This window comes from Talpa europaea, assembly GCF_964194135.1.
Source record: "Talpa europaea genome assembly, chromosome: 13".
Classification (NCBI taxonomy): Eukaryota; Metazoa; Chordata; class Mammalia; order Eulipotyphla; family Talpidae; genus Talpa; species Talpa europaea.
Window position 1 is genome coordinate 56,969,059 of NC_140080.1, and position 26,953 is coordinate 56,996,011.

A 26,953-nucleotide genomic window follows, 5' to 3' on the forward strand; every position below is an offset into this window, starting at 1 on the left:
GGAGGCACCAGAAATGATCAGACATAAGCCTGTGTCGGTGAGAAGGTAGTGAACAGGGTTCCAGAACGAGTGGGCACTACAGGTACAGATTCAAGCTCAGGTGGTTCCACTGCCCCCTGTTTGTGTGGAGGGCTCATCTTGATTGAGTGTGTTCCCCAAAGTAAACCTTATCTAGAGATGGAGGAAGTGGGGGTGGGTATTTTTCCAGATTGGAGAGTTGAAAGTCCCTGGCTTAGTTCAGCCGTTGTTCTTGGTGCAGTTGGCTGCAGACACAGCAGGGAAGTCCTGGCACACGGTTCCCTGGCCGCGCCGCTGAGCCTGTGTTCTCAGAGGGACGCATGCTTCCTGTAGCCCAAAGCTTCCCCCGGAGTAGTTCAAGGACTACTTGGTTTAAGGAGTTTATGGGTTAGAGATGCCACTCTATTTATGTGACGTCCTGCCCAGTTAGTGAATCCTTGGGAGCAGCTGGAGATTGCAGGTACCTCATCCCGTTGTTGCTGTCAGCACTTCCTCGTGGCTGTGTTTGCTTTTGAAGAACGTGGGCTTTCCATGCTTAGCCCGAATGTCATCGGGCTTCTTTGCCTAAGTGCAGCACAGAAAACCTTAGGAGCCTTCTGTTGTCCCTTTTTGGTGGTCCTTTAAAGAGTTTTTGCTAGACAGTTTCTTTTTCTTGATAAGCGCTTCTCTCTGAACACATGGGTCTTAGAGGGACCAACCTGGGAACCCACGTCCCCTGTGCCTGTGTCGAGGGTGACTGTCCCTGTCCCATGTCCATAAGCCCTAGCCTTTGTCATTTTTGTTACTGCAGATGGATCCAGTGGGTACAATGCTAATTAATGTGTCTTTTTCCTTATTTAAAGGAGTCTCTCTTCCTGAAAGTAGATGATTACTATTACTATAGTGTTATGAAAGTATTAGGTTTGTGCTGAAAATCCATTGCCATTTGGTACAAATGACATTTGTTCTTTCTGTGAAAGAGAGATGCCCTCGAGTGTGTGTGTACACAGACCCTCACAATGGTGGGTTAGGAAGAAGTGTTGCCTCGCGCTGTTGGCGGCAGATGGGATCTTGGATAGTTATGGTTCTTCTCGGTGGTTCCACTGCTGAAATGGCAATGATCCCTGCCCCTCTTTCCACTTCACCCTGACTTGAGCATTTGCCTCGATATCTGCATGTTGAGGTTCAAAGGCTGTGGTGGCGACGGCCTCACCAGCGGGCCAGGCGCGTACACTTATCCCGTGTGAGCACTGTCTGCTGCGCTTGAGCGCCTCCGCGTGGTTTTCAACCGGAAAAAGAAGAGCACCTTCGTCTGAGGCCTGACTTGAGCTGCCAGCTGTCAGGGAGGAGCTGAGCAACGGCAGCCGGCGGGAGGGCGGGAGGCGCAGCGCCGGCGCGCACACCTTCTGATCATGTTCTTGACAGGTAGAGAGGAAACACTTTGTCTTATTGCAAGTAGGCAAAAACGGATGCTTCCAGGGAGTTTTATCATGTTTCCAATTGTCATAATATTTACTCTGGGAAGCGTTGTTTTCCCCTATTTCAGAGCATGTTGAGTTTGATGAAGCTGGTTAAAAATTGAGTGTTTAAAGTGGTGCTCTTTCCAGGTGAAAACTGCTTTTTTGGTTTGTTTTGAAGGTAAAAGGAGGGGAAAACTTTGCTCTTTTAATTTAAGAATTACATGCAGTCTATGATGAAGTATATGATTATTAGCAATGCCACTAAATTTTTAAGTTGTAAGAAATTAATTGTAAACATCATCAGTCCAGTCCTTTGAGTTATGGCACAGACCGTTGTCTTAAGATGATTGACTCATTTTGGTGCAGTGTTTGATGTTCAAAAAAAAGGTTACAACAATAAACAAACATAAAAGGGTGCATTTGACTCTTTCCTTCAAAAGACATTTAAAGCAAATCTTCGCTCGACTCCTGCCAGATGTTGGATAATTTTCATAAATTAACATTTTGATCTTTGCTGGCACTTAAATTCATCTGTAGGAAGGACTTCTTTGTAGTGCTTATGTTTGTAAAACCTGACTCCAAAAGCGAGGCTATGCCAGGGGAACTAACCTCTCCCTTTGTAGGTTCTGCCAGGGAATGAGTCACTCATACATATGTAATTTCTGGTGTATTCTCACAGGCCTCTAGTCCTGCTCTGTGCCCTTCTCACTGTTCATTAAACTCTTCCTCAGGGTGAAAACTACTCAGAAGAATCAAAAATGATCTTGGATCAAAAACCATATCCCACAGGTTATATGACTAAGTATCTCTTTATGCCCCCACACTCTAGTTCCACAAGATGGGCATGTGCGAACTGTATCAGTGCCGAAAGTTCTCCTTGACAGTGTGCCTTCTGCTGTGGAAAGCTTTCGTTTCATGATTCTTCCCCATGACACGATGGCTGGGTGAGAGCTCAGACGGGTTCCTTAGGAAGGAAATGATTCCCGAGGATTCTGGCTCAGCCAGCTTCCTCCTGCCACCTTGGAGTTGCGCGTCTCCTTTCCCTTTCCCTTTCCTCCCCATTGAGGAGCTGATACGGGTATGTTTGTAAAGTGGGTGTGGATGTGTGCAAAGCAGTGTTTTACATCTGCAAGCAAAGATATGGTTATGCCTTTGGTCACAAATACTTGCACTTCTTTCAAACTGTAAATTGGGAGAAACCATTCAACAGATTGCCTCACTGAGAAAGCTAGATGAACGTGCTAATTGTGGGAGTAATTTCAGATGCAATTGACATTCTTTACTACCAGTATTGTACTGTTCATTATGTAAATGAGGCCATTTACTACTCTTTCAAGTGGGGAAAATGTCCCATTCCTGGTGCTCCTGACGTGAACCCTGAGCTAAACTGACCTTGCCTGTTCTCTGTGCAAGAGCACTGCCTGCCTGCAAACCATGCCAGCGCCAAGGTAGGCTGTGGCCTGGCTTTCATCCTATCTGGAGTCAGCACAGGAACCCGTTGTGATTAGACTTACTCTACTCTGCCTGTCTTGGCTAAAGAGCTGAAAGTCCACTTTTTCGGTAAATGAGTCCTCAAGATGCACTGAGAGAGAACCATCGGGAGGAATTAAAAAGCCACTATCTTCTGTCTGGTTCTAGCGTTTCTGACTGTTGAGCATTTGTTCCCTTGGCACTGAGTGAGGTCTTTAAACAAGGGTGTGAGGGTGAGTGGGTGAGGGCACGTGCCAACTGGGTTTCCTGAAAATGCTCTAGTGCACTAGGGTTTTTTATGAGTCATTTCTAGAACTGCCTACAATATGGTGCCAGCCACCATCAGCCAGTTCCCAGCTGGAGAAGTGAGGTAATACTGCCATTCCCTGCTCACTGAAACAACAAATCTTCCATTCTTGATCTCTTCTCCCTAGCTGGAGAGGGGACAAGAAAGCTCTCTGACGTGCCCAACAGCCCCTCTAGTCCTCATTTGCAAGCAGACCTGGAAACCTCAGATGTTTGCAGCATGAGAGTATCTGGCAGCTTTACTCAAGTCAAGGGAGCTTGTTTCTGCTGTCTACATCTTCCCCGAAGCTCTGGGCCAGGACTTGCCTTCCTGGTGGCACTGGAGTGGCCAGCAGTTTTATCAAGCTGATGTGAAAGGAACACCTTGGAGCCATGGCTGTGAACGAGGAACGTGTCAGGCACCTCGGAACAAGAACATACTCTGTGAGCTGCGTCCTTTTCTTACATGATCTCGGCTGCCAATGTGTGATCGGTTTTGTGTTAGTTTTCTTGTTGCCTGGGAACTGGAGACTTCTTTGAGCTGCTGTGAGCTGTGCAGCGAGCCATCTCATGCACTTGGACAGCTGCTATGAAGTGAGTTTTTAGCACGCCCCAGAGAAACCCCTCTTAGCTGCAGGATCACATGGAGCCTTGATCTTCAAATACATCTGCTATGTCCTCACAAGCCCAAAACAACCCAAATGTACAACTTGAGACCTTCGGGGTAACAGGTCGAATAATTTATTCAAGCAGCCATTTAAAAAAGGTAACCATCTTTCTGCTATTTGCTTTTTAGTCATAAAGCACCAGACTTGAGTTACTCCAAGATTTGGACACTGGAAGGTTTTAAATCTTTATTGATGCTCCCTGTCTTTGCACATCAATTGTACATGTCATTCAAGGAGCCCAGACAGCCACAGTTTCACATCTCCACACAGGCCCAAGGTCTGTGTGGCAGCACGTGCACTGGAGCACTTCAGTGTTTAAACTTTTCTCCTTTGTGCAGTTAAATACAAAGACAGCAGACAACAGTTCTGCCCTCCAATGAAGACTAGCCACAGGCACCAAATTTCGCCAGCCTGCCCTCCTCTCAGACCTGCAGCCTGGCGCTCTTCCCCAGCAGCAGGATGTGGTCCCGTGGCCCTGTGGGAAGCAGCGTAAAGCACCCTGTGCGCCCTGCCCAGGTCTCAGAGCAGTACTCAGACAGACCCCCAGGTTGGGTGGGAGTCTAGCTGGCAGGGGCAATTCCAGTTCTCCAGTCAGAGTGACAGCATCAGTGGCCACGTGTTTCACTTCGCTCTGAGGAGACTCTAAGGTGCGCTGGCCTCAGCCACCAAGCAAGGCCTCTATCTTGGGGGAGGTGGTGGGAGGTCTGCAAAAACTAGACCAGTGCTCCAGTTACTTACATTAACTGAATATATTAAATAAAGCTTTGAGTTCTCGTAGCTCTCGCCCGCTGCCCTAGAGGTGGGGAAGGGAAGGATATAGGAAAACCCCACTGAATGTGGAGTACATCTCATCAAAGTCGGTGTGAGCCAGCCTGCCCCCAGTCACCACGATGTTGACACTGTCTCCTGCCTTCAAGTGCACAATCAGATGGAAGGCCCCTGGGCCCCCACAAGTGTGCAAAGCTCCTTGGGGCCGGTGGTACTCCAGAAATTCTCTCTTGTAGCCGGCGGTGTGCAGCTGGGCCACGCTGGCATTGGAGACCGAAAGGACGGCTTCCACATACGCGTCTCTCTCAGGAGTGAGGGTCGCTGTGATCAGGTAGCGCCCGTCAAAGGGGGCCGTGAAGATCCCTGGAGGAGGAAGCAGACACTCAGGTAGGTAGTGCTGTCACAGCCCTTCACAAGGCCCACCTCGGCTTACAGGGACTGCCCTGGTTTTAGCGCTCAAAGTCCTGGGAATGCCTAGAGAGGTCACCCTACCTGGATACTGCCCTTTTATATGGTACCCCTCTCATGCCAGCACACACCGCAAGCCCCCAGGGTTTCACTGTAATGAGATTCACCTCACAGCCACAGCCCTGGGAACAAGGTGTCTCTTTGTACACGGCCCATGGAGAGAACTACTGGACGAGACATTCCTAGCTACTAGATCTATTGTAATACCGTGGGCTTGAGGCCCAGCTCTGCTTCTACCTCACCTAAGTTTAATGGGAGAGCAGCAGCCGGAATCTAGGGAGCTTTCTCCATCATTAAAGGCATCCAAGGCCAACAAAAGTCAGGCTCATGGTTGCTGGACTTAATGTCCATGAAACACCTGTCCTGCCTGAAGAGGCAGAGCCAAAATAATATCAAGCTGTCACTAATCCAAGAAGAGAAGATGGCAGCAAACAGTCCCGGGAGGTCCCAACCGCCCTCTGTGTTGGGCCATATACAGCTGAGATCCAGTCAGGGCTATACGCTGCCAGTCACTGAGCCAGTGTCCCACAGGTCTGGACCTGAGGCGGAGGGCAGTGGGGAGACCGTGAGGAAGCAGAGGTAAGATGTAGATGTGTGCTGTCTACAGCAAAGCAGCCGGAGGGCACAGAGATGCTGCCCGTGGCTCTGGGGAGCATGCTAGGCATGAGCTGTTAACAAGCAGCTGGAATAGAGGGCCCGGGAGGGTGACAGCATCTGAGTCCTGGACCTGCAGCGTGCCCCCCAGAAACTGCCAGCTCTGAAAAGTGATAGAAAGCTCCTGGGGGATTCGTGGGGCACCTGGGCCCTGAGAACAGATCCAGCCCAAAAGCACAGCGCTTTTATCTCTGCTGCGACTGCCTGGGGGAACACCCTGCTCAGCTTTACCCAGAATTTCCTTTATCAAGGCCTGGCAGGAAGGGTGCGCATGAAAGAAATGTAGGTCACCCAAAGGTCACCCAACTAGAGGACTAGACAAGTCATCCCACCACCAAGCAGCACTGAGAGAGGCTTGCAGAAAGCTGTGCTGGAGCTGAAAACAGGTGCGGCTCACACCACCTGCCTCTGCACCTGAGAGCAGGGAGGATGACTGGAGCCCCGTATTCCCACCCCTGCAGGTGACTTGTGCGCATGCTTAACCACTGTCCTAGGAACAGGTAGGATTGAGCCAGATGGTGACCAGACAGGCCAAACTTCCCAAGGAATTCAAAATCCCACCTCTGGTGGGAGGAGGCCATGGCTAGGCCATGTCTAGCCTGGTGGGAAGGCAGAAGCCTGCCCCACAGGCCCCGGGGTCACTTCTGTGCCCACTACCCTCAGCAGGCATCCACTTAACTGGCTCTGTTCTAATGAAACCAGGAGCTTGGGAAGGAGGTAGAACATGGATGGTCTTGTCCCAAGTGTTCCGATGGTCATCAGATACTGAGGGGGAGGGGCCCTGGGTGGCTGGGGGTGAGGGGAAGGCACTTGGGAGCACCATGGCACAGGGAACTGCAGAGCGTGACCACTGCCACGAACAATGATTCCCGAGCTGGGCGCTGAGGGCTGCGATGAGCTCACACACACCCACACCCATCCTGCAGCCTGCGAGCTGGAAACCACTTCCTAAAGTCCTACAAAATGAGGAAGGGTGACTGGCCAGCTCTCCCCGGGCCCTGGGTGGTGCCCGCCTGGCCTGGAACCAGCGGGAGTGCAGGGCCCGCCCACACTCACCAGTATCAGGGTTGTACACGTTCCCGTCGTTGACCAGCACTTTGTTAAAGAGGACGACGCCCCCCTCACTGGGAAAAGGCTTCTGGGTCAGCCCCGCAGAGAAAGACACCACAGAAGGCACCGGAAGCCCTGCAGCAGAGAGAGGACCCAGGTGACCAAAGACTCCTGGGGGCAGGAGCTGAGGAATTGGGGCCTGGAGAGCCCCAATTCTGTGTGTGCCATAGGGACCTCTGCTCACCACGTCATTCTTGTTAGACACCGAGGGGCAGTCACGTCTTCATGCCCAAGGCCAGACTGATGTGGCGTCAGCAGTCAGGACAGCTGGGCAGTGGGGCAGGCATTTGCTGGAAGTGGGAGGGGGTCTGTGCACACGCTGCGTGCATACACACATGCATGGAGAAGTGGGTGATGGGAACAGTCTAGGGGGCTGCTTGCTTATTAAATCAGTAAAACCTGGACCCCAGGAAACGTGGTTTGCAGAGGCCCAGCCCCAGGGCTGGTGGGAGGGAAAGGACCTGGCCCATTCTCCACTCCTGCTAGCAGCCAGGAGGGAGGAGGCTGCAAGGAGAAGCAGCCTTGCTTCTTGCTCCTGCTCTCTTAGCATACGTACCTGGGGAGGCTGCAGGAGGCGACTTGGGGTATCCTGAAAGACCAAATGAGAAATGTCAGACAAAATCCTAAACACCCATTTTTCCCTGCTCCTCCCAGTCTTTAAAGAGACCTGGATGGAGCAAGGGCACCCACTCGGAGTCGCTTTCCTAGAAGCAGGTACAACTGCACCCCCAGTGCCTGCTTCCTCATGAGCCCAGTCTCCCTGGGGGTGAACTGGCTGGAGAATACAAGGAGAAAGACGTGCTGTTGGAGCTTGGGGAGCCAGCCAAGGAGAAGTCTACACACACCACCTGCCACGTTTGCCCTCTAGGAGCATCGTCCAGCTAGGCTGGAGGCAGCACTGGGTGCTTAGGTGCAGGGCTGCAGGAATGAGGGGAGCCAAGAACGATGCTTATGTGAATGCACAGCCCAGCGGTGTCAGCATCTGTGACACGTGGAGCTGGTGGGACAAATGCCTTAGAACAGCAGTTCATCTACCTGAGGGAGTGCTGCAACCACCACAGCCTGACGAGGTACAGAAAGGGAGAGCTGCGGAGAAAATGTGTGTCCTTGGCCTCTGGTAGCCCTGGCACTTCGGGGATGGTCTATGCACCAGGTGATCCCTGCCGGCGACGGAGTGCCCGCCCTCAAAAGCCTGGTGCGGCTCAGGACAGTTTGCATGGACTCAGGGCCGCTGACAGGACCCGCCCCAAGCAACACCACTTGTCCACATGTCACGGTGCTGTCGGCGGAGAGCCGGCACCTGGTTCAGCCCTGGTACGCAGTGGCTCTCCCTCCCCTTTCACCCACCTCCAGTGCCACACTGTCCCAGCTCACACAGGACCTTCTCTAGACTTTCCTCCATCTTCATAGAGACTCCCTGAGGTCCTGCTGCTCCTCCCATTTGCAGTGGAAGGGCTGGCCTGGAGAGATGTTAGGACGTGGCCCGGGTCCCAGTGCTTATGTCAGTGCTGCTGGAATCTAAGTCAGGACTCAGGGCCCCACCACTTTGTGTGGCTTGTCTTCTGCTACCCAAGCTCTTGTTTAGTTTCCCAGGTTCTCGTCATTTCTAACTTACAGCCTGTCCCTGGATGCCTCAGCCGCTGGGTGTTTGATTAACATGGGTTGGTCTCTGAGGAGTTTAGCACACTTTTGGGCCTTGTATCCCTGAAGGTGGACCCTGAGCCCACAAACACTATGGCAGGGAGGGCCCCAGTGGCCCCTTGCACGTGTTTCCCCATGCAGCCCAGATGCGCCGGGTGGTTGGGCCTACCTGGTGCTCCTGCGAAGCCTTCTGTGCTGGGGATGGGCCCCTGTCCTGTCTGGCCATCTACCCCCTGGGGCAGGCCTCTTCCTGACATGCCCATCCTCCCTGGAGGACCAGCTTCTCCAGTCTCCATAATGACCCCAGTGGAGCCAGGCAAGAAGGGCAGCCCGGTCCAGCCAGGTCGTGCTGGTGGAAGCGGCGGCGGCTGCAGGGGTCCCGTTGCCTGGCCTGTGTGCTGCTGCTGTCTGCGGTCCTTGGGAAGCAGAGGACTGCTCGGCAGCGTGCTCAGCTTTGGATGAGATGGCTCAGTAGGGGCCTCTGGCAGCACCAGGTGTGGAGGACTTTCAGGTCCCTTGCCTTGGGGTGGTGACTTTGGTGCTTCTGAGGGATCTTCTGCTAAGTATTTGGAAAGTAGAAAAAAATACAGACTTAAAAAAATACAAACTCAGACTTGACCACTAACCCGTAGGTCCACCCCTTAGTGAGACCACGAGGCCCATTTCCTTGTGAAGGTCTGTGCTTGGGGGGGCTGTTCCTTGTAGAATCACTGAAGTTGTGGGTACTGCCTTCTCACTCCTGGGAACGCAGAGCAGCCCCCACAGCACAGGGAGAGCTGGCCTGTAGGAGGGCCATGGATGAAGCGGCCCTCAGCTCCTTTCTGCCTCATGCTTCCACTCTCCAGAACTGCAGTATTCTAGCTCCAGCAGCTGAAACTTTGATTCCAGGGCATGATGATATCAAACAACTCAAAAATGACTGAAAAGGACCTGCTGCCACAGATGACCTTACATTCTCTAGACAAGCCAGTCTCAGGTCACTGTGGACAGCTGAGGGCCTGTGGGCACAGATGCCACAGTGATCCAGGCAGGTGTCGGGGGAGCACAGGCCGCGCCTCTCATTCAAGAGGCCTTAGGAATCGCCGCTGACAGAAGCTGATTCACACATTCCCATGTCCTCTCGGGAAGCTGCCACCCTTTCCTTTGAATGTTGCTGGAGGACCTCCCTGGTGGCGCAGCGGTTGAGTGCTGGGTTGCAAAGCTGCCTGAATGTTGCTGGAACTAGCCTTATAGGAAGTCTTCCTGAGGGCCCATAAAGCATCTAAAAATAACCCAGAATGGTCGATATGCCACCACCCTCAACATCCAAACCTCACCCACCTCACTCTGTATAGTGCCTGCAATTTCCAGTTCCAAAGTTACAAAATGACAGGACAAAATCAGTGACTTCATTTTGACCCAGGGTCTAGTTTTGTCTTAAAACTCAGTAAGGTTAGGGCCTCCCTGGTGGCGCAAGGGGTTAAGCACCATACTATGAAGCAATCCACAGCCTCTGTAGCATGAGTTCAATCCCTGGCCAGCCAGGGAGCAACCCACCTGGCGCAGCAGACTTCTCCTGTCTCACCTGCTGCTCCCCTCAGCAGTGTATTTCAGTCAGCCTGCCTGTTCTGTTCCCCACTCTGTCTGTGGTGAATCCTCTCACCCCCCGCATCTCTGGCCTGTACCCCAGTTCTTGTATGCATAAATAAATAAATCTTTAAAAAAAAAAAAAACTCAGTAAGGTTATGGGCCTCCCTGGTGGCCTAGGGGTTATGTCTCAGCACTACCACCTGAGTTTGGTCCCCAGCCAGGGAGTAACCCACCTGGCACAGCAGACCTCTCCTGTCTCGCCCGCTGCTCCCCTCAGCAGTGTATTTCAGTCATTCCTCCTGTTCTGTTCCCCACTCTGGTATATTCTTTCACCACCCTCCCCCACCCTGCACCTCTGGCCTATACCCAGTTCTTCTATGTAAAAATAAATAAAATCTTAAAAAAACCTCGAGTTATTGTGGCAGATCAATTCCATGCTACCCATTTACCCAGTCTGGTTGCTCGCCCACATGGCCTCAAAGAGAAGTTATTTCTCCAACAGTTCTTTAATGGCGAGTGCTTCATGAGAGAATTATGTCCTCTGGAGCATGATCTGACTGATCACTTTCTCAATTCTCCCCATGGTGGTACAGAGCAGGTGCTCCACTCCGATCAATGGACTGGCATTAGGTCTTAATTCTCTTCAGATACTGGTTGACAAGTTTGGGTTAGACAGAGAAACAAAGTAAATGGATTCCAGACATGAGGACTGTGGGGGACAGGAGTGAAAGTGAAACAGTCGAAAACATTTGTCAATCTGCAAACTGAATTAGGAAGTTCTTAGCCGCTTCCTCTGCTCAGTTCCCAGAACACTTGCTTAAAACCTCAGTTCTGAGATAAAAGGATTCTTTAGATTGATCCTGAATTAAAGCCCACAAGCCTGAAACTAGTGCCTCGCCTTTAAATGTGAACCATAGTCAACACCACCTGACGTGTGAGAACAGAGAAAAGACAGAGCCTAAAGCAAGCATCCCACTAATGAAAAGGAACCCCAAAAAAGTAAACACATAAGAGAGAAGTAAACACATAACATAAGAGAGAAAGACACAGTATCCAAGACACAAGAGTAGATGCTATTTCAAAAAGCATATTCAGAGAATAAGGGTGAGGCTTTGCTGATTAAAAATACAAGAAAGTTCAGTGAGGACTCCCTGGTGGCACAAGGGGTTAAGTCAGCCCAATGAAGCTTTGGGCAGCCTCTGCAGCACAAGTTCAATCCCCGGGCCAGGGGATTGAAACCACTTGGCGCAACAGACCTCACCTGTCTCACCCGCTGCTCCCCTCAGCAGTGTATTTCAGTCAGCTTGTTCTGTTCCCCACTCTAATGCTGGTGAATCCTCTCACCACCCCCCACCTCACCTCTGGCCTACACCCCTGTTCTTGGATGCATAAGTAAAATAAATTTTTAAAAAATTCATTGAAAGAGTTGGTAGATAAAATTAAGGAAATCTTTTAAAATGTAGAACAGGACAGAATAATGGGCAATTGGAGGGTCAACCCAGAAGTCTTTGCAGAAAAGATCAGAAAAATTGGGCATAGGGATGATAAGATGATAAGGAGAGAATCCGCTCACAACACACACAAATTTCTCAGAACTGAAGAAAATAAAACAATTCCAGCACAATTGAATAAAAGATCCAAATCAAGGCATATTTAGGACACTGCAGATAAAGATCTCACAAACCTCACAATATTTTTTGTAAAGTAACTACAAGTCAAAAAGACATCAGGCTTCTTAACAGTACCAGGCACAAGAGAGTGAAGCCTTCAAATTTCTAGGGAATATCATTAACCTTGAGAATTCTATACCCAGTCAAAATATCCCTCTAACACCCTGTCTTCAAAAGCCGCTGGAAAATGTGCTCCAGTGAGACAAGGGAGTGAACCGGGAAAGAAAGAAACAGAGTAAAGGGCCTGAGGAAAGAGGCTCAAGGACTTCTACGAAGGAAGTTTCAAGTTGAAATTTTTATGCAAGTCTAGAGAAAAACCAGTCCGGATTGGATCAGGAAGAGAGGACTCTAAGAGGGAGCTCACTCATTTAAAAAAAAATGAAACCAACAAATGATCTGACGTAGAAAATTGTATTGACAAGATGGTAGAGAGTGAGAAGCTACAACAGACACAAAATCTATCAAGAAATAATGTAACACAGCAATTTCAGAAAGAAGTAAAATAAACAGCAATAGTTACAGGAAGTTATTTGGCTCAAATGATATAAATACTGATTGCTGATTTACTGTGCGATAACTGTTGGGAATTGGAAGCAGGAGAAATGAGTGCCTAATATGGAAGCTAATATCTGTATCTGATAAATATGTATATTTAAATACTATATGTAATATCTATAGACAGATATTTAAAGCTAATAAATCAATTTAGTAACATGAAGGCAAGTATCAGGAATAAAACAGCTGAAAGACTTGCACGTGGCTGCCTCTGGGGAGACAGTGCTGGGGAGGGTGGGGTGTAGACAGCTGGTTTTCATTATATGCTTCACAGTTTATTTTGCTTATTTTTACAAAATGTAACTGTAGAAGATACTCAGTGAGGACCTGTTTCTACTCTTTCCCAGTCCAAACATATTTGGTCTATTCCCTCTCTTCCTTGCTTTTGATGCTGTCACGCCTGCCCCCTCACGCCCCACCACCCAAGCACATACACACAGCCCCTGCCTGAGCACCACCTGCCTTCTCTTTGGAATTGCTCCATTCACCAGGACTCTCTGCTTAGTCTCTCCCTCCTCATGTTTCTGTCCAAGTTTGTGTTTCTACCCAAAATTCAAAATTAATACTTTCGCTCAGTCCTACAACCCTCAAATTACCATTGGCAAGATGCCTTCAAATAGTGCAGTATCGTCCTTCAAACTAGTCCTTATTTTCTTGCCTAGCCCTGCAAGCCCTTCAAACCAACCTTTCTCTGAAATCCACCTCATTCTCCCAGGCACCCCATCCAGGCAGACTGACTGAAATACACTGCTGAAGGGAGCAGTGGGCAAGTCAGGCGAGGTCTGCTGCGCCATGTGGGTTGCTCCCTGGCAGGCTGGGGATCGAACTCCTGCTGTAGAGGCTACAGATTGCTTCATAGTGCAGTGCTTAACCCCTTGCGCCACCAGGGAGGCCCCTCTTCAGCTTGTTTTTTAGAAACCATTCTAGTCTTATCATCCCCAGCTTGAAAATTTCCAGTCTTTTTCCACTGTTCACAAAATCAAGTCTTGCTGCCTCCATCTGAGTCGCCATCACCTGCCCGTCTCCAGCTCCCTGTGCCTGGCTCTCAGCTGGGCCTCCCTGCCTTTCTGCAGTTGGCACTCCATAAATGGCCTCTTTTTCACCCTCATCCACTCATCCCCAAGCTTCCAGGTCAGACACCACTCCGCCCCCCTAAGCCACAGGGGATCTGCCCAGAGGGCTTCAACAATCCTGCCTATGAACCACAACACTCTGGCCTCCAGGGGCCGGTTCAGGCTGTCTCATCTCTTAGTGGATGATGAGCACTGACAGCACATTTTAATCATCTTTTATGTGTTTGGTGAATGAAAGGAGACCAGAATCACGGCACAAACCTGGAGGAAGTATTCCCTCTCGCACTGTCTTCCCTCAACACCAGGCTCCACATCCAGTGGAAGGCAGAGGAACGGAAATGAACAAATATACTGCTTGGGCCAAATATCCCCCACGAACATCCTTGGGGAGCCTGTGCACAAGGGACACAGAGAACCGACCCCTCCAGAACAGCCGTCACATCACAGTGGAGACAATGACAAGGAGGTGGCATTTGATCCAGACGGTTCCCCGGCCAGGCCCCTCCAGCTCACACTCGCTCCACCACAACATGTGTTTCTAAGACACACATGCATTACACAACTAGCAAAGATTGCATAGCGCTCTGCTCCTTCTGGAAAGATAATTCTCTGGCAAAGAACCTCTTTCTCAATGGAACATGGGTTTCTCACTCAGCGTGAACACTGGAACTGAGTTCTGCTCAGAAAAGCCAGCGTTGCCGCCCAAGGTGGACAGTGAGACAGCGCCAGGACTGGATCAGCACACGTGCGCCTGCTCTTAGAAGGGGACCGTGCCCTGGGGTGCCAACACGGCCTCAGACCCTGAGCCATCAGGCAGGGAAATGCCTTCACGTGGATGGACCTGACACCCAACTAGCAAAGGTCTTGTCCTCTCAAAGTCCTTATTAAAAGTAAATTTCAACTTTACTGAAATAAAGTCTTGCCTAAGAAATTCCCCAATAATCCATATGACTGAAGGACTAACCTGAGTCTTTCAGCTGGTGAACACCCCTTCCACCCACAGGCGCCTGGGGTGGTGGTTTCTCTCCACCCCAGTCTTCAGGGAACCTGGTGGGAGGCCAGCAGCCACATAAATCTAAATTGCAAAAAAGTAGGCTCCCTTGGGGTGCCTGGCACTCTCACGGTGTCTTATCACAGCACAAGAGGTGGTAGCCTTAGCTGTTAGAGCCTGGGTGGAGGCCTGACTGTGGGAAAGCCCCTGACACCCGCGTTATCACCCTCATCCACTCCATGGCTGATCCTGCAAGGCCTCCTGTCACTGGGCGGAAGTAGTGCCAATCAGAGATACGGGCACAGGCTAGCTTCCCGAACTGCAGGGCGCTGTGCAAACATCGAGTGTAGCTGATTAGAAGTCGGTCAAGGTGAAGTCTGACTGCCTGGTCTGGAGGGTGCGCTTGCACACTAAATGCAGAAGCCACAGAATTATCTAGATGTCAATTAGGACTTCTGACTTAAAAAAAAAAAAAAGTCATCAAAATGCTGACCTTCAGCAGCTATGTGGAGAGAGGCAAGACGTTTTCACAGTGGGCGGCCACACCAATGGCCCAGCTTGGCTCCTGGAACAGCCCACGCCCTCACGGACCCATCAGGAAATTCAGAGAACTGTGTGTGGAACAGACCTAGGGCGGCTGTGAAAATGGGGTTTCGTGGAGGAAACAGCAAGGCCAGGACACGTGCCCTGTGTGGGGCCGTGTGGGCACAAGAATGGGTCCCCAGGGCGGAGGAGACAATCGACAGGAACCTGACTTGTTCTCCCGGCCCCACAGGAAGGGAAGGCATGTGTCACACCATAGCCCTGCTCAGGGCAAAGTGCAGCCCCTTGCTGGTTTGGGCTTCTGGTTGCACTGAGGAGAAAACCCCTGGGCCCGTGCAGGGCGCCCTGTGCTGGTTCCTTCCCAGAGACCACAGGGTCCCAGCCAGGGAGACCAGGCCAGACCTGACTGTGCGGCCAGAGGCCCCACGGTGCAGCTTGAGAGGGCACCGGGTCTGCATTTCAGAAAAGCACAGCCAAGCGAGAGAACACCCACATAGAGGGGCAGCTCCGGGCAATGGTATTTAAATCTGTGGCAACACATTTGAAAGGAAAAGTAATGAACTCATTAAATGGGGGTTGATGGGGTGCAGGGTGGGGCTCTCGCCTGTCTGAACAGCAGCACTGCTTGGGCAGTTTTTTTTGGAAGAAGTCCCCAATTTGCTTCTAAAATCTAGATGGAAATGCAGAAGAACTTTACAATGTGATTTTAAGACCTACTGTCCAGCTGCAGCCATCAGACAAGGAGAGACACAGTGGTAACCAGAACAAAGCAGGGCCTGTGGGCGACCTTGAGAGTGCAGCAGGGGGCCCCCCCTTTGCTGGTAGTGCAGTGTCAAGTCGCTGGTCTTGTTCTCTCCCCCCACTTCCCTCCCTCGCCTCTCCTGTTTCTCCCCTTCTTTCTGGGCACAGCTTGCCCTGGGGGTGGTTATACCCTGTGGCTCTGGGGGGGCCTTCCTGCCACCTCCTGGCCCAGTGCGGGGGATATTTCTGTCTTAATTACAAATCCTGGTCTCATCTCACCAATGTGGAGCAGGAATCCCCTAAGCGAGCCTGGAGCTGCTATTTTTGTGAAGCTCCCAGGGGGTTTCTGGCCTGCAGCTACAGGGGTGCTCCCTTCTCAGGACACCACAGCTTGAAATTCTAAACTCAAGGTTAAGATGGAGAACAGCAGCAGCTGCTCCCAGCAACCGCAGAGCCCTGGCGAGGCGAAGCGCCACAGGGGAGCCAATCCCGGCTGAGTTTACTTCATCTATTTCTAAAACTCTGACTTAGCCCAGCACGTTATCTTGGGCCTAAACTGGCCCTAAACTCAGTGAATTTCAAGTGAAGAGTCAGAACAGCCATCATGCTGGCATCCGGCCATTCTCCCCGGCCAGGCTTCTTGGCTAAACTCAGCTGAGTTGAATAATCGCTACCCTTTCTTCCTTACAACATAATTGAAGCAACTTGAGAAAGATGGGATTCTCCAATCTGTAGCTCTCCTGCATGAGACACTTACTAATACAACTCAAGCACTAAGAAAAATCCCCCTAAGACATCAGCAGAAAGGGCAGGAAGTTTGAAAAAGGAAGTGACGCTGGCACTGGAGTAGGTCAAGGCTGGCATGTCCTGTTTGGGGCCATGACCCAGGGAGGAAAACCATTCCTCTGCCCACCGTCTCCACTTCTCAGCCCCCACAGCTCCTCTTCCTTAAACGGGGAGCAGAAATGTGGGTTCTAACAGGAGGGGGTGCAATTCACACCCAAAGGAAAGTCTGGTGCCTGTCAGTCAACCGTCAGAGGCTGCAGCCAGCCTGGGGGCTGCTGTCACATCCAGGCCCTGGACAACAGACCCTGCCAGGAGAGGCTGCCTGTGGCAGAGGATGGCCAGGGTGAGGGGCAGCAGAAAGGGTAGAATCGGGTGCTTTGGGGACAAGATACCCGCCAAAAGAAAGGAAAAGGATGTCACGAGGTGAAGGACAGTGCCTACCCAGCCAGCTGGGACATGGCAGAGAGGGTGCTAGGCACAGGGGTCACACCCCAGGCCACGTTGGCCAGAAGAGCAAAGAACTTAGTTCCTAATGACAAGGAGATTCCTAGTTTACTCCTAAATGCTGTGCTTCTGACTAAAGAATTTGAACATGAATTCCTGAATGCCGGCAGGGAGGATTTCAAGGCCTTCCACTCTTTCTCTCTAAGCTGCAGCATGGAAAAGAAAAAGAGAGAAAACCCACTGTAGCTATCTAGAACATTCCACAGAGTAGCCAGGAGCCTGATATCCGGGGCTTTTCTACCCCACACCTGCTCTAGGGAAAAGCCTCACTCATGAGGCTGCAGGACTGCGGCTTGTAGGAAACAGAGGAAAGTGTAGCCAAGAACAGGTTATGCAGCCGATACAGGGTTCAGATACCAGGTATTGTTCATGTAGGGCTTACAAAGTGTCACACACTATTTCAGACTCCACCACGTAGGACTATTAATCCTCACAACCTTCTGGTGCTGTTACATTTTCAGTTAATAAATGCAGAAAGTGAGGTATTAGGAAGATAAATTACTTGCCCAAAGTCACAGGACCACCATCGAGTAGCTAGGATTGCAAAATCAGCTCAAAATTCTCCAGTAGCTTCTCATCAAAATTCTCCAGTAGCTTCTCATCATCCTTAAAATTGTTTATCACGGGCTGCAACATCCCACATGGTCTGGTTCCTACACCTCCTTTGACCTCACCGCCTCTGGGTCCCCCCTTACACACAGACATCATCGAACTGGCATTTGAGTTTTACTAAACAGGGCAAACTCCTGCCTCAGAGCCTTTGAACATGCTGTTCCCCCTGCCTGAGACGCTACCCATAGACCTCTGCAGGCCTCGCTCCCGAATCTTACTCATGTCTCTGTTCAAATCTCATCTCCACCGAGCAGCCTCCCTGACCACTCGTCTAGACAAGCGGTCGCTGCGCCCCATTTCCTGCCACCTTACTCTGGCTCCTCCTCCCTCACTGCACTGATTGAGAGCTGAACTCAGATCTCTATTTGCTTTGCTGTGCATTGTCAGTCTTTCCCACCGGAGTGTAAGATCCACGGAACTCCGGCACTAGGCCCTGGCTCGATAAACACGTGTTGAATATGCCAGTATCTGAATGGAAGGGTGGGCGGGTGATGGGCCAGCTGAAGGCGAAACAGGGGTGACAGCAGAGTGTTTCTTCGCCAGTTGGAAGCGGTGCACCCCTGAGTCCTAGATGAAAACCAGACTGTCCAATAACCAGGTGTTCGCACATAATTTCAAAATTCCCTTGAATCCCCAGGGGAGAACATCTGTACCAATGGGAGGGATGCAGGAGAGACTTGGTTCCATTTTTGCATCAGCTGAAGTCCCTTCTCCCCAGTAGCTGCCTCCTGGATAATTCAGGGCCTTTAGGGAAGCTAGCAAAGAAAAGAACAGGGCCCGTGAAGAGAGCGACCAAGTGGAAATAACAGGGTCTGCGTCCTGGTGTCGCAGTCCGGTTACCCGTCCACATCTACATCGTGTATCCTCACCTCCCCCTCTGCTTCCAGGGAGGTGAGACAACTCTAATTAAGAGTCCTTCCCCACATGGAAGCCAAGTCATCTTCCAAGAACTGACCTGACAGAATACGTTGACTAACAGAATACAAGAGAAGTGAGGCCAGGCCAGCAGCTTCCACTTCCTCTTTCGAACCAACCACCATGTAAAAAGTCTGATTACCCAAGACCGCACTGGGAGGAAGCCCACATCAGCCACATGGAGCAAGAGAGAATGGTCATGACCAGACTCAGGACCAAAGTCTTCCTGGAGCTTCCAGCCCAGCCAAGTCCGACTGGCAGCTGAATAGAGCAGAGCAGGTGACTCACAGTGTCACCAAATGAAAACAGCCAAGTTCTGAGTATGGAATCATGGAAAGTAATACCTCTCTGTGGCTTTAAGCCACAGAGATTTGAAGTAGTTTATTAGATGGCAATAAATACTGACCCATCATACCAAGTCCTCACCAGGCATGCCCTCCTCATCCCTCAATTATTAGCTCTAATAATACCGCCTTCCAGAAGTTTCCCTTATCATTCCACCTAAGCCCTCACCTTGCTGACTTCTAAACTCTCAACCTACTCAACCTTGAAGGCTCAAGGACTCTCTCCACTGGTAAACCCCCCTGACTTCCACAGCTCCAGGGTCTCTGCATATGTGCCTGCACACACACACCACTTCCCATCACCAGCTCCTACCACATAAGAGGGGCTCAGTGAAAGCCTATTAATTAAAGGAATAAACCCTGCAGAGCTCACTAGTCCTTTACACACAATCTCATTCATTCTCGGCAGACCCGTGTGTGTCTCTACCACAGTGATTGGAAATGCCTTAACAGTGAAGATCACGCTTACACATCTCTGTGTTCCTCATAAACTTTGCACATAGTAGATGCTCAATAAATGTTCTGTTGACTTTTAGCTGGACACTCCGTGACATAAATTCCAGACTGTTCATGAGCTGTGATACTCAGATTATTCTGAGTATCCTAAGCCTGGACTCCATGCAAGGATAGACAAGGGCCTGTGCATTTACCTGGGATACTTTTGCATCACTGAAAGTCTCAAAAGTCCATTCACAACAATGCGTTCATTCTAAAAAGATAATCTTTTGGAAGCCATATTCCCTTTAAAGACATTCACTTCCGGGCCTCCTCGGTGGTGCAGCGGGTTAAGCGCAGCACTGAGAAGCTGTCTGCAGCCTCTGCGGCACTGGTTTGATTCCTAGCCAGCCAGGGAGATTCCCACATGGCACGGCAGACCTCTCCTGTCTTGCCCGCTGCTCCCCTCAGCAGTGTATTTCGGTCCGTCTGCCTGTTCTGCTCCCTGCTCTGTCTCTGGTGGATTCTCTCACCCTCCTGCACCTCTGGCCTGTACCCCTGTGCTTGCATAAATAAATAAATCTTTAAAAAATAAATAAATAAAGACATTCACTTCCTACTTCAACTGTCGAGCATGAAAGAGTTAAGGGCACTTCCCACACCACCTGGGAGTCACAAATCAACTGGAACTATCTGGTTCAATCTGTTATTATAAAGCACAGTCCAGACAGCATTGTCACCACGAGGAATGACCATTCTATGAACACACACAGAGTCTAGTGACCTTTATTCAACATTCCAGAGATACAGCAGCTGTGTGGGCCTGGGAGAAAGGGGGAGGGTTATAAATAGCATGGTGTGGTGGGCCCATCGCTGGAGTGGAGGCCAGCGCCCTGGTGGTGGTTGGCCTGGGTCACTCCTTATCTACAGCTTTCTTATCTCTGGGAACACAAAGCATTTTCCCACCTGGCCACCATGGAGCCCTCCCCAACACTCCTGAGCTCCAGGGTTTTCCCCTGACTCTCCCTGGCCGGAGGGCTGGTCTGGCTCTCATCCTCCACCTTCCTCGTCCTTAGCTTGTTTCTGCTGGGACCTGATCGTAAAATCCTTATATGCTCATGCCAGGCCGTGAAATCTCAGTTTGACATGTAAGGGCGACTTGGTATTGAGCAAGGTAGACAAGTGAGAGACCAAAAAGGGAGAACAGCAGACATGGAAGTGGGGAGAGGCAGGGTCAGGAAATAGGGTTCCGCTAAGCATGTAGCTGGCCCTCAAGTCCTTAGGGATCAAGAAGTCTGTTCCCCTCTGGGAGACCCACTGGGGTTGTGCAACAATCCTGGGTGTGGCCTGCCCTGGATTCTGCCTCTTCCAGGGGCAGAATTCTACCACTTCCCATTAGCTACCCCACCCCTAGCTGATACGCCAAAAATCTGACCCTACCTCCAAGCTCACCAACATGAAAGTACAGATCAATATTTGGCCATCTACCCGTGTTAACGACTGGTACTTCATAAAATGCACACACCATGCGCTTGATTACTATCACTCTCAAAGTATTGGAGAATTTCTAAATACTCTCAAGGGTGGTGTTTATTTCACTGCTACCCAAAACCAAACTATTCACAAACTAGGACCAGTCTATGAACCACTCTCTGGGTAGCACCTACATGATTTAGTTAAGTCCACAAACCATCCAAAATCTAGCATAATACATGTTGTGAACAAATACAAGAAATGGAATTGTAAAGGTCAACTTACTTGCTGATGGTTGAAATCTGACCAGATCTTGCAAGTCGGTAGAAATCTGGAAAACGTGGCTATAAAACTGCTGGACTGAATTCTTCAGGCCAGAAATATCTCTGGAATGGGATCGGATTGTCTCATTCATCTGCCTGACACAAGTCCACAGGTTGCTGACGTGTTTGTTGAGCCCTTCCTTGATTCTCTGAAGGTTTCCGGAGATGGAGTCCAGTTTGCTACAAGTTTTCTCCATATTAGACACTCTGCCCTCAACCATGGAGACGTCCCTCTGGACCTCATGCGTATTTTCCTTGCAAGTGTTAAGCTCAGAGAGGACCTGGCTCTCCAGCCTCTGCCACCTTTCCTCCAGCTGGCTGCAGCATTGAGCTGTGGGGTCCTGGGGAGGTGGGAGGGGTGTCACTGTCCTTTCTTGCTCATCCCCCACAGAAAATGCACCCTCTCCAGCAATTTTACCTTCTCTACAATTGATCAGCTCACTGTGAAGATGATTCACATCATCTTCAGTGTGGTTTAGTTGAGAATAAAGAAAACTAAAATCCTCTTGAACTTTCTGGATGCTATGTTCGATTTCGTGAAACTTCCTATACATGGAGTCATTTAGAGATTTCAAAAGGTACAAGCTATTACCCACTGTGTGGTCTTCGCCATTTGGCCAAGTATCTTCTATGCCATGAGACTCTCCCTGGAAATTCTGCAGGCAAATATCCTCAACAACTTGTACTTTGTCCTTCAAGTGGTTTAATTCCATCATAACTTGTTCATTCCCAACTCCTGATGGACCTGGTAGGACTGACGCCGGGGAAGTGAATTCTGCATCAGTGCTGTTAGCCAACTCCAGCACATTCCCCAGACGCTCTTCCAGGAACTGTATTTTCTGATTCAGAAGCTGCTTCAAGTCATCAACCTCTCCATTAATGGCCCCCCGCAGGGTTTCTTCAATGTAAAAGCAGTGCTCTTCCGCATTCTTCTCTGTCACGTTGATCCTTGCATCTAGCTCACTCCATCTGGCATCAAAGTCCACATCTGGCTCTGGAACTGCAAGGCGGTCAAACTCATTGTCCAGTCGTCCATTTAACATTCTGGTTGCTTCAGCAACTCTTTCAATTTTCTGGTCTAATTTCTTGATTTGTTCTGCCAAATCACCATTCTTTTCGCCACCACAGCAATCTGACTGAGCTGAAGGATCCTGTACTTGGGCTCGAAGTTTATCGATTTCTTTTCTCAGGTTTGTTTCCTTCTCTCCTATAAGCTCAATCACTCCCAGGTAGCTGCTCCCGTAGTCGTCGCACTGCTGTTGGAGACCAATCAACTTGTATTCACATGTGTTCTTCAGATCAGCCAGCTTTCTGTCCATTCCCTCCATGAGCTCCTCTCTCAGGGCATCGATCTTACTGTCCACATAAGCTTGGTGGAGCTCATTGGTTGTCATGGTCACCGTAGGGCCCTGGGCCGCCTCCTGGAGCTGTTTGAGCTGCCCTTCGTACCCCTTCACTTTCCCATCCAGCTCTTCCAGCTTGTCACTCTTAGTCTTCAGAGCATCCTTGACCTCAGCCAATTCTGACTTGATGTCCTTCATGCCAGCTTCCTTATTGTCGGGGACACTTGGAAGCGGAACTCTTTCTGTGTCTCCAGCAACCACACTGTCCGGCACTGGCGGGGGGTGCAGGTTACTGAACCATGATGCCATTTTGCTGGCATCATCCTGAATGGCATGTTTGAGGTTTTCGTTCACTCCAGCAATGGAAGACTGGAGATCAAGAACCGTCCGTGTAAGTCGGAGAACCTTCTCCTCAAGTACCTGGATTTTCTTATCCTGAAGATCTCGGGGACCCAGGTCTGGATCTACTGTCCGATTTGGCTCAGCATGAGTTGGTGATGAAGGCTTCTTGGGCTCTGAGACTTGGCTTGGTTCATTGTCTGTTATAAAGAAAAAGAAAGAGTTCAACATAACTTAGTATTTTCTACCTTTACTTGGATTCTGCAAAGACAATAAAGAGGGTACTTACAAAATACACTTAAACCTTCACTTTTAGATTCCCTACGTCACCACAGGCAACTAATGTGACAGTGAGAAAGGGCATGGGATGTGAAGTCACATAGACCTCCAATTGCATTTAGGATCTGATTTTACTGTCTACTTAATCTTAAGCATGTTGAGTTCTGTGAAATTTAATCTCATCTGTCAAGTAGAGGTACTATCTCCCCTGCTAGAGTTGTCAAGAGAATATGTACACAGCACTTAATAGATATCAATGGTCTCTTTTATCTGGAGGGAAATATTCCTTACCTATTTTAACATACAAACACGTCACTCCCACACTAGTAAATCTCATGGCTGACTGCATGCTGTAAAGCCACTTTAGCGAGATCCACCCACTAGCTCCTGGGTGGTGTGACAGCATATGATCTGCAAGCTACCCTCCAAATAATTCCTGAATGTTCATTTACTTTGATCATCATCCCCTTTGCTAAAAAAGGTCTCATAGATGCCATTTCCCCACTGGTGGGGAAACAAAAAGCAAAAGAGATAAAGCAATCGATTCTATTGGTGTCTCCTAACAGTAGCCATAAGGCCACATGTAGCAAAATTTACTAAGTCAAGAAACACAAACAATGAATTTTTGATGAGCCTACTTTGCGAAATACACACCCAAGGCAATAGTCAAAAAAGGAAAAAAACCTATCGTAAAAGGTGATTGTGGCATGTCATAAAACAAAAATAAACTGATATAGACACAAGTAAGTTAAACAAAAAGAAGATTATTGAAAACCTGCAGCAACAGAATAAAAAAGCAAACCTGCTCTTGAAACGCAGTGGATACCAGGACTGCTGGAAGGAATAATGCGGACAAGCCTGCAGACTACACTGAGACATAGCGTGTAAAGTGGGCAAAGTCTTACACAAGAAAGGTCACACATGAAATGCATTATTGTAAACTGACAAACATTCAAAGTAAATATAGAATGTTACAGATAATTTGGGGTTAACATTATTTTCTCCTATAAACCTTTGCACATGATCATAACCATAGCTACTATTTATTAAGATAAATTTAGTGGTAAAACCAAGACTGAAATTCAGATGACCAAATCCCCCAAACAGAGAACTAAAAAGAACACCTTATTTTCCATACTGAAAAATATATTCTATATTAAGACATTGGGAGAGGAAAACATTTTTGATCCACATACAAATGAAATGCTGTTCTGAGCAAAGGGCAGGAGAATGGGGGTTGGGGTGGAAGGAAAGGCTTTTCTTATACACTCCTGATGACTGTGCACAAATTTTTGGAAGGAAAAATTTGAACTATCAATATGTGTCAAAATACTCAAAGTTCTTTTCACCCTGTAGTTACACTTCTAGAAATTTATTCTAGTAAATAGTCAGGGAGGAATAAAAAATTTAACAAGAAAAAATGCTTATTTGGATATTACCTATAAAAATGAAAATTGCAAACCACTTCCATGGCTAATGGCAGGGAACTGTGTTCACATATGGCATTCTCTGAAGCCACTAGTAATATTGTAGAATATTTAATGATATTTACTATTTAATGATAGAATATTTAATGGTTGTTCATTACAGAGTTGTTAAAAGAAATTCATCTGGATAATTTTGGAGATCTACTTGGCTTTATTCAAAGATTCATGAATTGGACAGAATCCCAATCCCAAATAAATGAATTTTTCTTTCACAAAGTGTAAATGCAGGCACATTTACATCAACCAAATAGAAAGGCATTACAGGAGTTGTACAAGATAGAATCCTTTATAGCCAGAAAGAAGATGGGACAGGTTATTAGCATTATTAAATATTAAATGACTCCATTTGGGGTTATGTTAAAAATTTAGTCTAAAAGAAAATGACATAGTGGATTGAGTATAAGCATTTCCTTTCATTCCCTCCTGAAATCCCACTAAAATGAAAAAGATAAAAGGAAAGAAAAACAAAGTCACATTAAAAATTGGGAAACAAAATGATTTCGGACAGCAGCATTGGAAGTTAAAAGAAAACTGAGCAATGATGTCAAAAAATGAACAATTATTTCCAACCCAGAATTCTGAAGCTGCAGCAAAATTTTTATGAACTCTGAAATATCAAAAAGATGACCTCCCATGTAACCTTCTTGTAGAACACTAAAAGATGTGCTCGATCAAAACAAAGTAGCAAGTTTATAAAGGGCAAGTAGGGGTACAGGAAACAGGGACTCAATGGGAATGAGGAAAGTTAGGATTGGGAGGTGGTGGCTGTGAACCAGGGCAAGAGGATGGCCAGTCAGGGTGGGCAGGTGAAACTGCTCTAGAAGAGATTTCTTCAAGAAGATGAAGCTGGGCCTCCCTGGTGGCACGGGGGTTAAGTCACAACGCTATCAAGCTAGCACCAGCCACTGCAGCATGAGTTCGATCCTGGCCAGGGAGTTAAACCACATGGAGCAGCAGACCTCTCCTGTCTCACCTGCTGCTCCCCTCAGCAGTGCATTTCATTAGAACTGGCTATTCTGTCCCCCACACTGTCACTGGTGAATCCTCTCACCCCCCACACCACTGGTTTACACCCCAGTTCTTTTTTTTTTTTAAAGTTTTATTTATTTATTTATACAAGCACTGGGTACAGTCAGAAGCACGGGAGGGTGAGAGAATTCACCAGAGCCAGAGGGGAGAGCAGAGCAAGCAGACTGAGGAAGTACACTGCTGAGGGGAGCAGAGGGCGGCAGGAGAGGTCTGCGCGTCATGTGGGACCCTCCTCCAGTGGCCGGGGAGCAGCTGGGGATGGAACCAGCGCTGCAGAGGCTGCGGGCAGCTTCGCAACCCAGCGCTCAACCCCTGTGCCACCGGGGAGGCCCTACACCCTAGTTCTTGTATGGATAAATAAATCTTTAAAAAAAGAAAAAGATGAATATTACGAGAGAACAATTAGATAATTGTTTGGGTTTAAACCAAGATAAAAATACAGAAGGCCGGGCCTCGCTGGTGGCGCAGCGGTTGAGCGTTGGGTTGTGAAGCTGCCCACAGACTCTGCAGCACCGGTTCGATCCCCAGCTGCTCCCCGGCCACCGGAGGAGGGTCCCACATGGCGTGCAGACCTCTCCTGCCGCCCGCTGCTCCCCTCAGCAGTGTACTTCGGTTCTTCTGCCTGCTCTGCTCCCTGCTCTGGCTCTAGTGAATTCTCTCACCCTCCCGCGCTTCTGACTGTACCCAGTGCTTGCATAAATAAATAAATAAATAAATCTTTAAAAAAAAAAAAAATACAGAAGGCCATGCAAAAGAAAACATGACAATAACTAGAAAAATACAAAAGTTCTGCAGAAAAGGAAACATTCGCAGTACATTACATGGCTTGGTTGTAAACATTACCTACATGGTTACTACAATTTAAACAATGAATAGAGAATAGATAAAAATATGACATAACTGTATGGGGGAATAAGAGTGGTGTGCTAGAGAGGAAAAGTCAATTCTCACCGCCTATAGTGAGAAGTCAACAGATATGGAGGTAAATTCCAACAAGCCACATAAAAACTTTTAAGTAATTACTCCTCGAAAGGGGAAGCACAGGAGGACTTTTGCTTTTCCCAGTGGACCTATAATGTTATTCAACCTATCAAACTACATACACATTTAAACACCCATAAAAACTAAAACTAAACAAAAATAATCTCTTCTGATCCAGCAACCCTTTGTGTGGTCCCAGCATAATATCTGATTTATCATGATTTATTGTGCTTACTTATCTAATGTTTGCTTTCCATCAGGCCAGGAATGTGCTTGCCTTTTTTTTTTTTCTCTTTTCCCAACTAGCTAGTATAGACACCGCCAGATAAGAAGCTCAATAAATATTTAGGAACTAAATGAATTTTTCTTTCACAAAATGTAAATGCAGGCACAGGGGAGAGGGTAAAGTTCTGTAACCAAACATTATATGGTGGTCAGAT

General features: G+C 48.7%; 1 protein-coding gene across 3 annotated transcripts in view; it reads right to left on the reverse strand.

Moving 5' to 3' along the window:
* Positions 1-4,673: 4,673 nt before the first annotated feature.
* Positions 4,674-26,953, reverse strand: part of EMILIN2 (elastin microfibril interfacer 2) — a gene marked incomplete at both ends in the record, with an annotated part of 48,925 nt that continues 26,645 nt past the window's right edge. Inside the window, 5 exons of one of the 3 annotated variants that reach the window (XM_084252370.1) lie at positions 4,674-5,011; positions 6,827-6,955; positions 7,437-7,469; positions 8,691-9,077; positions 21,018-22,937. In XM_084252370.1, coding sequence (XP_084108496.1) covers positions 4,674-5,011; positions 6,827-6,955; positions 7,437-7,469; positions 8,691-9,077; positions 21,018-22,937 — 2,807 coding nt within the window. Of the gene's footprint in view, positions 5,012-6,826; positions 6,956-7,436; positions 7,470-8,690; positions 9,081-21,017; positions 22,938-26,953 lie in introns of all 3 variants that reach the window. The other 2 variants (XM_084252369.1, XM_084252371.1) reach the window with 2 other exon arrangements.